This window comes from Juglans regia, chromosome 4, assembly GCF_001411555.2.
Source record: "Juglans regia cultivar Chandler chromosome 4, Walnut 2.0, whole genome shotgun sequence".
In the NCBI taxonomy this organism is placed as follows: Eukaryota; Viridiplantae; Streptophyta; class Magnoliopsida; order Fagales; family Juglandaceae; genus Juglans; species Juglans regia.
The window spans coordinates 31,084,592-31,101,679 of NC_049904.1; the positions used below are offsets into that span (position 1 = coordinate 31,084,592).

The following is a 17,088-nucleotide window of genomic DNA, read 5'->3' on the forward strand; positions in this document are numbered from 1 at the left end:
AAGAGGGACTTTTCAACAGATTCAAGGAAATATTTCAAACCTAAATTTTTTAGATTGAAAATCTATAAACAGGATTTGCATGGACCATCTTTCTCATTAATACGAACATGGCAGCCCTCAAAATCACCAAAAAGCACCACAAACATTTTAATAACCCATTTCCGTCAAGCCCAACAGTCCTACCTTCCATTCAAGGAACTCTATCTTTCAATTCCCAAAAAGTGCCTTCACACCAGATATTCTCAATTGGGAAGGACTTCCAGCTTCTATGGAGCTCCAAAGATGGTGGTCTTCTCTCCATTTCTCATCACTCATGTCCTTCTAGGCCCATATGGTCTACCATGCCCGGCCAAGCCTTTGTGTCTGCAGCTTTGGTTGAAACAGAGGTGGAGGAAAGCAGGGGTTCCTTTGCTGTCAAAGATGGAGATGTTCATTTGGTTTGTAACCACCAAACCATAGAGGAAATAAGATTGATTGATCAGTTTGATCCTTCTTTAGAGCCTAAATGCCAAGATTCTCCATCTGGGCATCCGGGGCTTGAGCAGAAAAAATATATGAATGGTACCCAATTCCCCATTTTGCTAATAACTGGTTGGGTTTTCAGCATGAAGAAAAAGAAAAGGCAGTTTCAAAAAGACGGAATTCGTGCAGAAATACAATTTGAGACAAAGGATCCTTCTACTCGTGCAAGGTATTGGTTACTATTCGATCAGAAAAACAACAATCAGGTTGGTTTCCAAGTGATGCTTGGGCAACCAAACTTTAAGCTACGCCAAAAAGCCTCTTCAACAGCTTCAGGAAGATACCGGGGTTTTAGGCGGAGGCTAGGACGGATAAAGAAACGGAGGCTTGGTTTCTGTTGGTACACTTCAAGGCCGAGAGGGTACGTCACAGTTTCCTCAGCAGAGAAGGAAATACAAGACAAGAGAGTTGAAGAATCCACGCAATTCAACAGGGTATGTTTGACCTATTCAAGTGAAGCAAATGAGAGATTCTACGGTTTTGGGGAGCAGTTCTCACATCTGGATTTCAAAGGCAAAAGGGTACCTATTTTTGTTCAAGAACAAGGCATCGGAAGAGGGGATCAACCTATTACTTTTGCAGCTAACTTGGTTAGCTATAGGTAGATGAAAAAGAATAACTCTTCCACCACCTCTATTTTTATAAATAATGACTTGTATGGTATATATGGAATTGAAACAGTTTTTCCTTGTTGCAGGGCTGGGGGTGATTGGAGTACAACTTATGCTCCTTCTCCATTCTATATGACATCAAAGATGCGATCTCTCTATCTCGAAGGATATGATTATTCCGTTTTCGATCTAACAATGAATGACAGAGTTCAGATTCAGGTACTTTCTATTATCTAGTGGATCTTAGAGCCACAAAGACAACTTCTGTAAATGTGTTTTGAGACAAAAGTAATTCGGTATTTCTTTGTAATTGGTACGTAATAAAGTAGCTTAAGATAATTAATTGGACGAAACAATGCTTTTTAGTGAGGGAAGATGCATGCTTACGATGTCATACTAAAAATTATTTTTGACTAATGCATTGGTTCACTGCCAAATCAAGGATGAATTTTTTATGATTTTGTTCTGTTAAATAATACAAGTACGAATAAAAAGATGGGATCGGCACACACGACAAATGGTAATTTACCTGCAAGGAAAGAGTTGAAAAGGAAAAAAGTCGCAATCGTGTTGTTTAATGCATGAATCAAGATTTTAAACCTGCAGTTTCCCATTTTCTGTCTGGTGGAGCTTGCAGATGCACGGGTCTTCAGTTCAAGGACGGATTTTGCACGGGAACTCACCTTCTGAGCTCATTGAACATTTTACAGAAACCATTGGGAGGCCTCCTGAGCTTCCTGAGTGGATAATATCTGGTGCGGTGGTTGGAATGCAAGGTGGCACAGAAACCGTTCGCCATATTTGGAATAAGCTGAAGACCTACAATGTTCCCATTTCAGCTTTTTGGCTTCAGGTAATGCACATCTCTTCATGCAACAATGGAAATACCCACGTCAGTAATGATTCAGAACTTCTAAAACATCAAAACTAGGCTTTCACCTGAGAATTTTTTCAGTATTTTAAGCAGATTGTAAATACAGTTACATGCATCCATTTATAACGTGTAGTGATCTGTCACATAGGATTGGGTAGGGCAGAGGGAGACATTGATTGGATCGCAACTGTGGTGGAATTGGGAAGTGGATACAAAAAGGTATTATGGATGGCAGCAACTGGTTCAAGATCTCAGTGCTCGGCATATCAAAGTGCTGACATACTGCAATCCTTGTCTAGCTCCAGTAAAGACCTTCTCCCTTCTGTTATTCATAATAATTTTTAGTATAAATTCCTGCAATCAATCACGGAGCACTGCATTGCTGAAAGAAGCGTGGTGTCATTACATGAGGAAAAGGCCAAAGTGATTTATAAATTTTTTATATAATTAGTCACATTTTTTCTCTTGTGAGTGAAATGATGGCATTAGTCTTGTCTGGGAAAATTGCTGTGCTGCAATTAGTGATAGATTAAAGGGGTTGTGTCATTTATTATCAGCTTTCACTTGCTTTGACAGACTCATGAGAAACCAAACAAAAGGAGAAACCATTTTGAGGAGGCAAAGAGTTTGGACATCTTAGTCAAAGATAAGCATGGACAACCATACATGGTTCCAAATACAGCTTTTGATGTTGGAATGTTGGATTTGACGCACCCAAAGACCGCTGGTTGGTTCAAACAGATTTTACAAGAAATGGTGGATGATGGAGTTAGAGGATGGATGGCTGATTTTGGTGAAGGCCTGCCTGTGGATGCCACCCTCTATTCAGGTTTTACATCTGAACTTGTATTTTATAAACTCCAGTGACATAACAAATGAATGAAGTATATATCCTCTTTGCATGAATACCCACCTATTCTTCACTTATCAAAATCTGAACGAACAATAATGCCAAGTAGCAAGAAGGTCCAACGCAGATCATTCCTCATGAATTCAAATATACTGACAATTATCAGTCTCACCATTTCAGGTGAAGATCCAATTTCTGCACATAATAGGTACCCTGAGCTATGGGCCCAAATAAACAGAGAGTTTGTGGAAGAATGGAAAAGCAACTGTGTGGGTAAGGTGAAAGAAGACCCACAAGAGGCGCTAGTTTTCTTCATGAGAGCTGGGTTCAGAAATAGTCCCAAATGGGGGATGCTATTTTGGGAAGGAGACCAAATGGTAAGTTGGCAGGCTAATGATGGGATAAAGAGTGCGGTTACTGGCCTACTCAGCAGTGGACTTTCAGGATATGCTTTTAACCACAGTGATATTGGGGGCTACTGTGCAGTAAACTTGCCTTTTATTAAGTACAGAAGAAGTGAAGAGTTGCTCTTGCGTTGGATGGAGCTAAATGCTTTCACCACCGTCTTCCGGACCCATGAAGTAAGTTAAAAACCTGCCGAATGAATACATAACATATACAACTTTGATTTATTCACATGGAGACCATTAGTGGTATAATTTCATGAATAGCTGATATTTGTGTCTTTCTGAGCAGGGGAACAAGCCATCCTGCAACAGCCAATTTTACTCAAACCACCAAACTTTATCTCAATTTGCTCGCTTTGCTGAGGTGTATAGAGCATGGAAGTTTTACAGAATCCAACTTGTAAAGGTATTCCCAGAACTCTATAGATTCTATTCTCTGTTCAAATATGGTGAGATAATTAAGTTAAGGTTCCCTACCCCTCCCTGGGTATTTTCTGGAAATCAGGAAGCTGCTCAAAAGGGCCTTCCAGTTTGCCGCCACCTATTTCTCCACTACCCAGAAGATGAACATGTGCATAGCTTGAGCTACCAGCAATTCTTGGTTGGCACTGAGATCCTAGTGGCGCCTGTCCTAGACAAAGGCAAGAAGAATGTAAAGGTCTATTTTCCTGTGGGGGAAAGTTGTGATTGGCAACATATATGGACGGGGAAACTATATAGAGGGCAAGGTTGTGAAGCTTGGGTAGAAGCTCCAATTGGTTACCCTGCAGTATTTGTAAAGACTGGCTCCACCATCGGAGAAACCTTCGTAAAAAATCTGAGAGATTTCAACATTCTGTAGCATAGCAGTCCTCAACGAGGGCGACACTAATTATTCATCATTGGCTGTTTATCCAGTTTTGGACACTCTCAATTCATCCACAAATAACCTATATCATACCTACAGATAACAGGCTGAATGCTACAGTTTTTGCTCGAGGATAAAGTACATCTCAGTTCCAATTTAATTAATATTAAGTTAGCATGAGTGAAACTGGAACTAGTATAAGCAAATGACTTGCATTCTTTCAAGTTCATACCTTCATTCTGGAGGCTCTTCCTATATAGACAGCAATACAACTTTTTTCAGGAACTGCCCCGATTGTATTTCAGCTGTTGGAGCAAAAAAGCAAGTGGGCGGAATTGCCAAATTTCCCCCTAAAACAGGAAGTATTCGAGGATTCAAAAGTGGCACTTACCAACGAAACCAAACTCCAGAGACAACCTGCCTTAACCCAAAGTAACTGTGAGCAAAAACATATTTTACATGTTAAAAGAAAAAATATCCATAGATTCCATACACCCAAGAAGGAACTCTTGCACCATTATATAATCGGTTCTGGTATACAAATTGAGAGTAGTAACCTACATTACAAATACAACCCTAAAATCTAACACAATAAGATTATTGGCACTATAGTTTTAAACATAAGAAATGAGGATAAAAGACCTAGGTGAACATATGTGACACTAGAACTAGAGATAAGACTATATCAACAAGTGTGACGATACTGCACAACAGCCAGGTCCCAAAAGGATTCTAAGATAAAGAACCGCAGCAGTTGACTTGATGGTGAATCATGTGGCTGATCCTTTACAAACTCAAAGCTTAGTGCTGACTTGGTATGATAGGGGGCCAGGGAGATCAATCTTCAGAATAACTTCATTTAGGGGATTTAGCTAGTCATTCCCGTGGCCGGGCAAGCCAGAGAGAACTGAGGGCTCGAAGACGAGAGAAATAGTCATTTATGGCAAGAAGTGCACGGGCTGATTGCCTGGTCGTTAATATACGGTGCATTTGTTGGAGTGTTTGTTGACGCAGATTATCAGCCTGGTAATTTCGAGAAAAGGGGAAGAAAAAAAAGTGTCATACAAAGAGATTATTATTATTAGTGGTCAATGCATCTTACATGTAAATGTGAACTATTTTTAACAAGTTCTAAAGCAAAAAAAAAATACTGAAGAAGCCACTTCAAATCCAGCCCGTTTCAAGATTACTTTCACTTCATCTTCTGTCCTTCCTAGCGATGAGTATAGGAACTAGAGAGGAAAAAAACGTGAAATCCATAATAAAGAAATTTACCTGGCGAAGAAACCCCTCAAGTGTTCCAAGCTTTCCCATGGCCATGGCCATTTGACCCATATAGTTTGCCACATTCCCAGATGATCCTGATGGGCTAGGTGAGCCATTGGCCAATGTCTCAGCCAGAGATTGCTGCAACGCCTCCATGCCCTGTGATAGAGCATCTTCAGCCTGCTGGGATGATTGCTGCAAGTTGTAGATGCCCACCAATTGTTGCTCAGTTAAAGGCTCCAATTGATTGACAAGAAGCTGAATCATTAGCAATTCAGTTTTTTAAATTAGCAATTCAGTTTAAAAGATTATAAAATGATTTAACAAGTAAATAAAAAGGAAATTCTGAGAACATGGTAAAGCAGTATTGAAGATCTTAATATTTTTTCTTCACATATTTAAAACAGAATGACCTATGTAAATGCATTTTTTTCTGCCACGATATCAACAACACGTCCTCACTAAAAGGCATTTTGAAACGGAGACTCATGTTGGAATTTATATGGCTAGAATTTTAAAAATCAAAAGTTCCATTATTGGGTTTGCATGTCACCATGCATATAATTTTTTTCATTTTTCCATTTATTTTATTTGGCAACAGTAAAGACATAACAGCAGTATAATCACAGCTTCACATATATCTGCTCATGAAAAATTCTATTTGCAAGCTTTCTTAATGTTGTACCAAAGTTCAAACACACAACGAATGTGGCATCCTGCTATGTTAGCTAGCATAAAAAACATTTTTTTATCTTTTTTTTTTATTGAAGTGGTTTCAGTAAGCGATGTGTTCGCACGCTGGCCTGTAAGTAGCAGATCTCAATGCCCTAATATTTCCACACAAACTCATGATTTTTTATTCCATATTTTCCCACAATTTTGGAGTTCAAGTTCTGGACTTCTAAAACTTCAGTTATAAAAAAAAAAAGGAAAAAGAAAGATATACTCAAGCTGAAAATAAATAAAAAATTGCAACAAGTGGCATCTCTTGCCTCATAAATAAAAGATGGATGGTGAGATATCAGTTTGATCCTATATAGATGTGTTATTTACCTAGAAAAGAATCTCAAGCTGGGAAGTCATCTATGGTATCCAAATAACAAATTAAGTACACTAGGGTGACAATTTGTGTCAGGTCATTCGGTTATGTGTCAGGCTTTTAGGTTCTGAGTATGAATGAGTCAACTTTAACCCAAACCAAATAACTCAAGTTCATTCCATTCTGGCTCATGTCCAGTTAGCCTAGTTCATGTCAGATCAACCTTCTTTCAATCACTCTCCATACTTGCGGAAACATTTTTTAATGAATATATGTGAAACACATGATTATCATATGCTTTAAGTTGTTAATATACATGGACAAAAGATCTAATTTTAACATTATCACTTGTTCAGAGAGGGTTATATGGCAGCTCACAAATTGCAACAATGTGCAAGATAGTCCCTATCCGCCTAGTGTGATGCATTTGGTGGGGAAAGAAAGATAGAAATTTTGAGGATCGTGAACGAACAACGGAAGAGCTTAAAACTTTCCTCTTCAATACTTTGTTACTTTGGGCAGCCACTAATAGATTTTAATGGGCAAAGTTTTCATTATTTCCTTGTATCCTTTTCTATTTCTAATAGGTGTTCTTCTTGTATGTATACGTCATGTGTACTTGGAAATGCCTTTTATATTTTTTAATAAAAAAATTTATTACTTATAAAAAATAAATAAATATTAGCACTTGTTAATATTTTTTTTCATATAGGTAGCACTTGCTAATAAACAATTGAAGTTGACAACAAGCTACATAATTTTATTTGAAAGTTTATGGTGCCCAATTATCTTGTATATTTCTCTTGGCTTGGAAAGATGGCATTGGCTCTTTATCATTTTCGCCGTGTGAAATCTTTAATGAAGGGTCTTCATCTACAGTAGTGTTGTCCTCATGCAACGCAAGTGAAGGGCGAGGGATCGGATGTTCATCTATTATCGATATATCCAAATTGATTAAGGCATGCATGAAAATCCCAAGACAGATCACCAACTTAGTACACAGACAAGAATGCCTCACTTCTTACCAGGTTATGATGAAAACTTTGTGAAATGGATTTGTATCGCATCCTTATTTTACAAAGAGAGCATGAAAAAGAAACTGACCTTAAGTAGTTCAGATGAACGGAAGCCACCAATCCACATAAAACACCGTTCCGCTGGTGTCTTCCACATTCCTGACAATATGTGGAAAACATCAGCTTTGGCTGCAATGCCTTTCAGCCTAAAAATGTCATCAAAGTGTGCGATAACATTGTCAACAATGGTGCGAAGCTCAGCATCGGCTGCATGTGAATTGACTGCGGCCCTCAGCTCATTTATCTGCTTGTTCTGCTCTTCTAGCCACCGTGCATACTCTACATCAAATGCCAAGGCGCCTATATGCCAATGTAATCAACATGGAAAATATTTTACCATTAAAAATATACTTCACAGAAAAGCAAACTTAGCACTACTAGCATCAACAAAACAAGCAAACATACAGGGAAGAATGAACCATGAATAGATTTATATGCCATCTGTCATGCTAATAATGACATTCAAATTCCACGATCATCCAAAGAAATTTCACAATGAGGCTTACACAAGACTAACCATTTAACAACCACCAACCCAAGAATCATTAAATGTTCAGACCCAACCTCAAACTGACTACTTTCACAACTCTTAGTGATCCAAAACAGCACCACAGAAGTCTGTCAGAAGATGTAGCTAACTTATATAACCCATAACAGCCAATGCAAATAGAGATTTTTTTTGTATCGATAAACAAAAATTTTATTGATCATGAAATAGACAAAAGCCCACAAAAGCTCCAGGCTTTATGGAGGAGGAGGAAGTGTATGATGTAGTCAGACGCATGAGTAAAGATAAAGCTCCAGGCCTAGATGGTTTCTCGATGGGTTTCTTCCAATCTTGCTGAGAGGTGGTGAAAGTGGACATTTTGAATGTGTTTCAGGAAGTATCCTTGGTTGGAAAGTTTGAGAAAAGCTTAAATGCTACTTTTATCGCGTTGATTCCAAAGAAGACTGGAGTGGTGGAGGTTAAGGATTTTAGACCCATTAGCCTTGTGAATTGGGTGTATAAAATTATATCCAAGGTTCTTGCTAACAGACTGGGGGCGGTTCTGGACAAGATCATTTCGAAACCACGAAATACATTTGTTAGGGGGCGACAAATTTTGGATTCAGTCCTTATAGCGAATGAGGGCTAGAATAGCAGATTAAAGGCTAGCTCCACAGGTATTATTTGCAAGTTAGATATGGAAAAGGCATACGACCATATCAATTGGAACTTCCTCTTGTATTTGTTAGGGAGATGTGGTTTTGGGCCTAGGTGGCGTAAGTGGATTAGTTGGTGCATTTCTACAACCAAATTCTCAATATTGATTAATGGTTGTTTTACCGACTTCTTCAGTAGCTCTTGAGGTCTAAGGCAAGGAGATCATTTGTCTCCACTTCTCTTTATTATCATTATGGAGGCTTTGAGTAGGATGACATCGGCGACGATTACGCATGGGTTTGTGACTGGATTTCCGATTGGTGATCCCAATAGGGGTATTATTACTGTCTCATTTACTTTTTGCAGATGATACACTCATATTCTGTGAGGCAGATCGAAACCAGTTGAGGGCATTGAAGGCTTTGTTACTATGCTTTGAAGCAGCGTCAGGCTTGAAAGTGAATTTTGACAAGTCAGAGTTAGTGCCAGTGGAGAACATGAGTAATACTAGGCAACTAGCTAATATTCTTGGGTGCAAGGTAGCCTCTCTTCCTATTACCTATCTGGGATTGCCGTTGGGGGCTGCAGCAAGGGCCTCATCCATATGGGATTCAGTCATAGAGAAGATAGGAAGGAAATTGGCAGGGTGGAAAAGATTGTATCTGTCGAAAGGTGGTCGTTTGACACTTATCAAGAGTACCATTTCTAACTTATCTACATATTTCCTATCTTTATTTCAGTTGTCTACCAGGGTAGCGGCTCGGATTGATAAACTGTACAGTGATTTCCTATGGGATGGGATAGGGAATGAATTCAAATTTCACCTGGTCAGCTGAGAGAATGTGTATACACCACTCTCGTGTGATGGTTTGGGTATAAAAAATATGAGAACTTTCAATTGGGCCCTGCTTGGGAAATAGTTATGGAGGTATAATAACGAGGCAGAAGCCTTATGGAAGCTGGTGATTGACTGTAAATATGGAAGCATGTGGAGGGGGCTGGTGTACTGAGGAGGTGAACGGGGCTAGAGGTGTGAGAGTTTGGAAACACATTAGGAAGGGGTAGGGAGATTTTAGTAGCCACTCTAAATTGGTGTTGTGGAGGAGTTCTCGTATTAAGTTTTAGAGAGACATATGGCGTGGGAATGAGGCCCTAAAGATACATTTTCAGCTATTTTTCAGTTGGCATGCAACCAAGAAGCTTCAATAGAAGACCTTATGCTTCGAACAGGGGACCAAGTGCAGTGGAATGTCACATTTAGTAGAGCGGCGCAAGACTGGGAAGGGGACATCTTTGAGGCTTTTTTCAGCCTTCTTTATTCTGTGAAGCCGAATAGACAGCAAGTCGATAGGCTATGGTAGACTCCCGCAGGTAAGGGCACTTTCTCAATTCGATCCTTTTATAAGTCCATTTCCCAAGTTGCCAACACCCCATTCTCATGGAGGAAAATCTGGAGGAATAAGGCGCCTCCGAAAGCAATCTTCTTTACTTGGACAGCAGCATTGAGGAATATTCTGACTACCAACAATCTAAGGAAGCGCCGATTAGTTATACTAGACTAGTGTTACATGTGCAAGAGATCTGGCGAGACAGTGGAACACCTTTTGCTACATTGCGAGACTACTAGAGCCTTGTGGGTTGAAGTCTTTAGCCGGATAGAGTTAGCCTTTGTTATGCCTGCAACGGTGGTAGACCTATTGGCCAGCTGGTTACTTCCGAGAGGAGTTCAACAAATCAAGGCAGTGTGGAATATGATTCCGATCTGTATTATGTGGTGTATATGGCAAGAGCGCAATGATCAGACTTTCGAAAATAAAGAATGGTCTCCGGAGGAACTTAGAACGCTATTTTTCCGTACTTTATTTCTATGGGCCATTGCTTTAGATTTTAATGGCCTGAATTTTCATGACTTTCTAGTTTCCCTAACTTCGACCTAGATAGGTCTTATCTCTTGTATACCATCTTGTGTACTTGGGTTTCGCCTATCTTATTAATATATCTTTGATTACTTCAAAAAAAAAAATAGACAAAAGCCCAAGTATCCGAGACATATACAAGAGCGTTGCCTATGCATTCTGCCAATGCAAAAAAAGAATTAACAACCTAATTCCAAAAGAAGCACTCAAGCCAGGAGCACATATGCACCCCAGTAAGAGCAAATAAATATGGAGGATAGATGCATTGAGGCACAATCTTGAAGTTATATTATAAAGCGACTAGCTCACAATGCATAACTCCTTATTGGGATTATGCAATAACGGTTTGCAAGTGGGCTGGTTCAAGTTGGGTACAACAGAACTCATAACTTAAAGTAAGTTTTACATAATGACTTGAACCTATTATGTGTAACATGATGATTACTATTAAAACATGGTAACCATCATATGCATGTATTTGGATCTATCCAATTCCAAGGGAATCCTGAATTGATATAGGGTGCTGCATCCATCTCTTGTACATGATGTTATGCATATAAGTGCTAACTTCAGCCACAAACCAAAAAAAACACGCTGTATCAAAGTCCACAATAAAACAAGGAATGGATAATAAAAAAAAGGTTCAAAAATACTTGACTTCATAAAAAGAAGAATAAGCAAGAAACACCACCATTAGAGAACAGAGATAAATTTAAGATTTGGAATGTATATAGCATCAAGAACATTATAAATTTGGGTCAGAAGACCAAAACACAATAAGAAAAGGCACTGCATGTGGAGAAAAAGTGTATATATTTCACTGCAACTTTTTGAAGTATTCTCGCTCACAAAATCTGACCCATACAAAACAAATGGAAAGTTTGTCCAGGATGCAATAAACATAAATGACTAGAAAGACAAATCAAGGCTTCATGATACTGATTAAAGAGCCTTTAACAGCTATGATTTCTCTTTTTGTAGAATTATTTTGATTAACTATGATTTCTCTTTTCTTAAGTATTTTTATTTTACTTTTTTTAAAGCCACTAAACTAAATTCATTTCTAGAAAGAGAGCTTTTTGACAGAGACCACAGTGGAACAAGACCTAAAGGTCATGGAAGTAGAACAGATGGAAATCAAGAGAGACGTTTGGAGAATCACAGCAGTCAATGTGGTTTGGCCAAGGATAGAATAAGCTTGCCAACTTTGGGGCTTTAGAGTGTTATCCGATGATGCTATGCTACATCACCCAATTAGGCCAAACCTAGGATAAATAAACCTACATGTCAAACTGATTTCAACTGGGGAAGCCAGCCTCCTGTTCGAGCAATTATTATGGAAATAAAGCTGCAATTCAGGCTTGAGTTCGTCTCTTGTAGTCTGCCAAATACTACCAATGATAGAAAGTTTTGTGCACGTGCAGCTAAGATTGCAATCTACTTTCCTCATAATATCAGTACTGTTATATAACGACATGGTAACAATTTTGAGGAACTCAATGCAATATAAAAGCAAACAGGATCTGTGATCAGACACAAATTAAAATGGAAAAGAAGTTTAGATACCATTTCCACTCATTGAATGGGATTGGTCTCCTGAGCTTGAAATGAATATGCCCTGCAAATAAACGTTAATAGACACATAAGAAAGACGTCAAAAACCTTCAGATTGAAAAGGCAAAAGATAAAAGTAGCATGTACGCAGTAGAGAATCAAATTCAAACCTGCTGGCGGGCCCGCTGCAGCTCTTGCTCTAGTTGGGTTAGCTTTAGCCGGCTACTCTCAAGCTGTTGCACATATGCCTATAAAACGGAGAAGGTAAACATCGAAAATTTAATCTTAAAAAAGAGCAAGTTGCATTCCAGCATATGCAACAATTACACATTGAAGGCAATGACATGACAATGAAAACAATGTTCATGAACAAAAAAGGATTGATGGCACAAAAGAGCCTACTTTTTTCCTTAATCGGCTCTTTCTGGCAGCTTCACGGTTTTGAGCAAGCCGGCGCAAGGTCTGAAAAATTTTGATTTCATACACAATATATATACAATCAGGTTGATATAATCTTATCTGCATATATCAGTTGAATCATGTTACCTTTTGATCCCCTGATTTCTCCTTCGATTTGTCACTAGAATCAGAGGCTGCAACACCAATCAATTGACCCATTTCATGCTGCACGAGGAAAATGCCAAAACTTAAATCCACTGCTAAGGAGCAGCAAAGCTTGCCAATGAGAAAGAAAATATTCTTATAAATGCAATGTTACGTTCATATGGCAGCTCCAAAAGAAAATATAGTTCTTGTTACAGATTTATCATAGGACATTTTTTTTTTTTATAAGTAATCGAAGATTTATCATAGGACATTAATGGAAGGACGTGTTACTTTTAGCATCTACACATAGCAGCAGTACTGAAGTATTTATATGTGATCTGATCTCTAAACAGAAGAATAAGATGAATAACCAATACCCTTTGATTCTTGTCATCTGTGTCATCTGTCGAAGTATCAGTCCTTGGGCTTGCTTCTGCCATAGTGGACTCTCCCCAATTTTCACGATGGCCACCGGATGTAGAGACCAGATTTGCTTGTGGTTCTTTTTGTAGTTGTAATGTCTGAGACCCCACAATAGAAGCAAATAGATTTATATCAGATGATGTGGGTGACAAAATTCCACAAATCAGAGAGGAGAGAAGAGCACGAGACCATAGTTTTGGAATTATTTTTATTGAACTTGAAGAAGCAACTGTATAGAAAATATAAAGATCACCTTATTTAAAGTGGCAAATTGAATATCTGTACCCAGCGCCTGGCTACTTGACTTCATCTGGTTATATACAGGATCTAAAGGATGTAATATTATCAAATAGGACAAAAGGGATAAAGAAACATTTGACATACAAGAACAAAAATATGTATCCCGAACTGCATAAATCACGTTATTTCACACATTTCTTGAAATATACACTAGAAATTATACTGCATTCATAAGCAAAATGCAATTTTTAGCAACTCAGAACACCATCACTCAATTTTCTGAAATGTCAATTCCCTCACTCCCTGAATTATTACATGCTTTTGAAGATCATACTTCAGGAGAAATATTAGAAAATGTGCGAGAAATACCCAAAAGGAACAAATGAATTATAAAGAGTATATTTATAATTGCAGAGCATATAGTTATGTACCATCCTACAACACCTCAATGTAAGCCCATAAGAATTATCAAACATGGATATTGGACAATTGCATGTTCATGAGGAAAGTTATCAGGCAACTCATATCTGCATGCTTATTCAGCACATACAATATGGACATTTGAGGGAAATACTTGAATGCCTTGTGCTACACAGCAAAGACAGTACATATTGTAGACAATACTTCAATTCAAAACTTCATCAGGCAATGCCAGTTATGTACTTGTACAAATTAAAGAAACAATAGATAGAGAAACAGACAAAAAGAAGACTTATTTTCGATAACTAGAACAAAAGAGACTTTGTATAAGTTGCAATTAAAAGAGCAGCGACAAGATTAAAATCTACTTCAGAATAAGACCTAGATTTCAGCTACATACTTAGGCCAACAGCATCCTCTATGCGAAATCCAAGGGACTGCTCAAATGTTCCAAAGTCTGTAAGTTGAGAAGAACGAATGGTGTTTCCTTCTGTTCCACTGGAAGCCACAAGATTGTCATAAACGTCAGCAATACTGAGAAATTATAGTGATAGGGACAACTTTTTTATAAATCCCTTTTAATAAATGGCATTTTCTTAAAATAATATCCACCAGAAAGGAAAAGAATCTGGATGTGAAAATATACACCAAATAAACAGGGGGATGAAGATTGATCATTAGAATGCTCTAATAAAATGCTTTAAAAGGGATGAGTCGGTTCAAATGCTTGTATTTGCAGACCAGAGAAATAATAGAGATGCCAGTTGTTAACCTATATATTCAAACCCCTTCCCCACAATATTGTTCTGACTAAAAGCATTAAAACCACAATGCAATCAGATGCATTCCTATGTTGTTAGAAAGAAACATTGACCCTAGATGCATCCTACGATATAAAGAAGATGAACCATTTATATTTGGTTGCCAAGAAAGTTCCAGAAAAATCAAGAAAAGAGCTTCTGAACATGGTGAATTAATCTCAACAAAACCAAATATCATAATTACATTCAGTTAATGGAGGATTCTTCAGCTCATATCCTAATTAACAACAAAATCAAAATCAAAAGGTCTCGACTCTCCCAAACTTTGCTATCAACTTGAAGGAGCATAAGATTCAAATTTCCGCAGCATACAGGACTTTCCCTTATGTACCAATAGAATTTACACTACAAAAGCACATCCATCACATAACAGGTATTATGCCAGAACTGTTGAACCATCCCAGAACTTACTTTGAAACTATATATATATATTGAAATATCGTCGGGAAACAATGAAAATTTACGCCAAGTAAATTTCAAAGCAAAATCCAAATTAAAGGTGAAGAGAGGAAAAGAAGGAATATACAGGGAATTGGAATTGGGTATTGCAGGAACGAAGCTCGGCATCCCGGTCATAACTCTACTATCATCTTCTGCACCAATCTTCACTGTTCTACTACCCATGAATCACCCTCATCATCATCACCACCGCCTCCTTATCCCCCAAAAAACAAAATCCAAAATCTAAAAGCCCTTCACAAAACAGAAGTACCCAGAAACTCCTGATCACAAAAGTCTAGTAGTTTTTCGAGCTAACACAAACTACTATTTCATCACCTCCCATTCCGTACAATTAGAGAAAGTTTACAAGTTTACCTAACAATTATAAGCTAAAACACAAATCCAATCAACATACGAACCGAAAAGATAAATAAACCTTAAAATTTACCAATACAAAATAGTTAAACTAAAAGTACAAAAAAAGACCCTCTAAACCTTAACAAACCCTTCTAACACCAAATTCACCGGAAACCAGCAACTTTAATTTCAAGCTCCAAAACGACCACAAACTGCGTAGAAAATCCCGAACTTGAAGTAGAACGCACGGAATCCCAGCACATATAGCTGAAGACCCAGTGCTAAAGACCCTGATTTATAAATTTCTAAGCAAAATACCCGGAAGCTGAAATTGAGACAGGAGCCAGAGAAGAACTGAAAACCCTAACCAGTGTGTCTCTCATGTAGATAAATACTCCTATATTACTTTGACTTCTGATCGTATAATGTGGAATACGGTATTTTGTACTACAATTATACAGATACTCTCTCTCAGCTCTCTCTCTCTCTCTCTCTCGTTCCCAAGTCCAACAGACCCACCTTGAATGATGAGCTATTTTATTAATTTTTTTTTCTGGGGAGGTGATTTCTTTGAAAGGCAAAGACAGAGGAAGACTTCAACGAAGAAGCGTGACGTTCAGACCATTCCAATCCGCTCCATCCGTGCTTTTCTTTCTGGTTACTTTTTCCCATTTTCAAAGCCACCCGTTTTTGTACGTACTTTTCCTTTATATTTTTTTTTCTTTTTCACGGCTTTCAACGAATGTAATTAGTTAAAATGAATTATTTATGAATAATAGTAAGTTGAAATGAGAAAAAAATTACTTTATATGAATTTAAATATGTTTGAATATTAAGATGAGTTTAAATATATTTATGAGAAATTGAAAAAAATTATAAGTCCTGCATATAAAAATGTGTTGAATTGAAAAATATTATAACTTCTACATATAAATAGATTTTGAATTGAGATGAATTTAATAATTTGAGAATTGAATATTTAGATATTATACTCAATTTCAAATTAGATTGAACTATCTAAATTCCAAACAAGACCCCCTTAATACAACAAAATGCATGCATGCCCAAAATGCCACCAAATGTTGGATCTACTCAATTATGCTTGTGAAAATTGAGTAACCTCACAAAACAACACAGTCCATGTTTGGATCTACTCAAAACTTGAAGCATCTTAGCACTATGCTGATCCTTGCTACATTTTTTTCAAGCTGCCCATTTTTGGGCTGTCAATACAATTACCAATTATGGTGGCTATCTTGAGTGGGAATGCTGCTCCAAAAATATTTTTGTCTTCCTTTAATAGCTTTTAATGCTATCATTATTGTCAAGACTTCACTCTTCCATCACAAAGGAATGATGCAAATAATGTATAAATTATTTCAAGGCAGTCAAGTCAACTCTGTTTTGGGTAGGTGAGGACTCAACGAAATGTTAGGAATGGATTTATGATATTTCAAAGAAACATCTAGGAGTTGTCTTCGATATTTTCAAACTCCTCCTCAAATTGGAAAAACCGAATTGAAAAACAAAATTAGAAGAGAGAAAAATAAATCAACGACAATGACAGGAATTGAGCTTCCAACTGGTTTTTAGAGTATAAAATTGATTTAATCACCAAAAAAAAATTATATACTAATATAATTAAACATGATATATCAAAAATTATAAAATTATATTTATTATAAAACAGATTGTAAAATCATATAGGGTTATTTGGATTAAGAGAACCTTTCA

General features: G+C 37.5%; 2 protein-coding genes across 4 annotated transcripts; one reads left to right on the forward strand and one right to left on the reverse strand.

Annotated features, from left to right (window-relative positions):
• Positions 1-12: 12 nt before the first annotated feature.
• Positions 13-4,525, forward strand: LOC108986065 (sulfoquinovosidase-like). The gene is made up of 8 exons (XM_018958581.2): positions 13-1,123; positions 1,220-1,352; positions 1,771-1,986; positions 2,156-2,311; positions 2,584-2,836; positions 3,038-3,438; positions 3,554-3,670; positions 3,770-4,525. Exons 1-8 carry the CDS (start codon positions 108-110, stop codon positions 4,103-4,105), a joined length of 2,628 nt encoding a protein of 875 aa, XP_018814126.1. The 5' UTR covers positions 13-107; the 3' UTR covers positions 4,106-4,525.
• A 23-nt stretch (positions 4,526-4,548) lies between these two features.
• Positions 4,549-16,003, reverse strand: LOC108986066 (transcription factor TGA2.3-like). 3 transcript variants are annotated; one of them, XM_018958583.2, is made up of 11 exons: positions 15,083-16,003; positions 14,136-14,233; positions 13,329-13,402; positions 13,030-13,173; positions 12,653-12,730; positions 12,509-12,568; positions 12,277-12,354; positions 12,119-12,170; positions 7,521-7,792; positions 5,387-5,572; positions 4,549-5,134 (listed from the first exon to the last, which is right to left on the reverse strand). In XM_018958583.2, exons 1-11 carry the CDS (start codon positions 15,178-15,180, stop codon positions 4,988-4,990), a joined length of 1,287 nt encoding a protein of 428 aa, XP_018814128.1. In that variant the 5' UTR covers positions 15,181-16,003; the 3' UTR covers positions 4,549-4,987. The 3 variants fall into 3 exon arrangements, with proteins under 3 accessions (XP_018814128.1, XP_018814129.1, XP_018814127.1); XM_018958584.2 differs by having other exon boundaries at positions 5,387-5,635; positions 13,329-13,385; positions 15,083-16,001; XM_018958582.2 differs by having other exon boundaries at positions 5,387-5,635; positions 15,083-16,001.
• Positions 16,004-17,088: the final 1,085 nt, after the last annotated feature.

Bases quoted from the DNA above. Each gene is read 5' to 3' on its own strand.
- LOC108986066 (XM_018958582.2), bottom strand. From the start codon at position 15,180: ATGGGTAGTAGAACAGTGAAGATTGGTGCAGAAGATGATAGTAGAGTT. The intron at 13,403-14,135 runs GTATGTAGCTGA...TACATCCTTTAG, and splicing joins AGAGGATGCTGTTGGCCTAA to ATCCTGTATATAACCAGATG. The intron at 12,731-13,029 runs GTATTGGTTATT...TTCCTCGTGCAG, and splicing joins CAGATGACAAGAATCAAAGG to CATGAAATGGGTCAATTGAT.
- LOC108986065 (XM_018958581.2), top strand. From the start codon at position 108: ATGGCAGCCCTCAAAATCACCAAAAAGCACCACAAACATTTTAATAAC. The intron at 1,124-1,219 runs GTAGATGAAAAA...TCCTTGTTGCAG, and splicing joins GCTAACTTGGTTAGCTATAG to GGCTGGGGGTGATTGGAGTA. The intron at 3,671-3,769 runs GTATTCCCAGAA...TCTGGAAATCAG, and splicing joins ACAGAATCCAACTTGTAAAG to GAAGCTGCTCAAAAGGGCCT.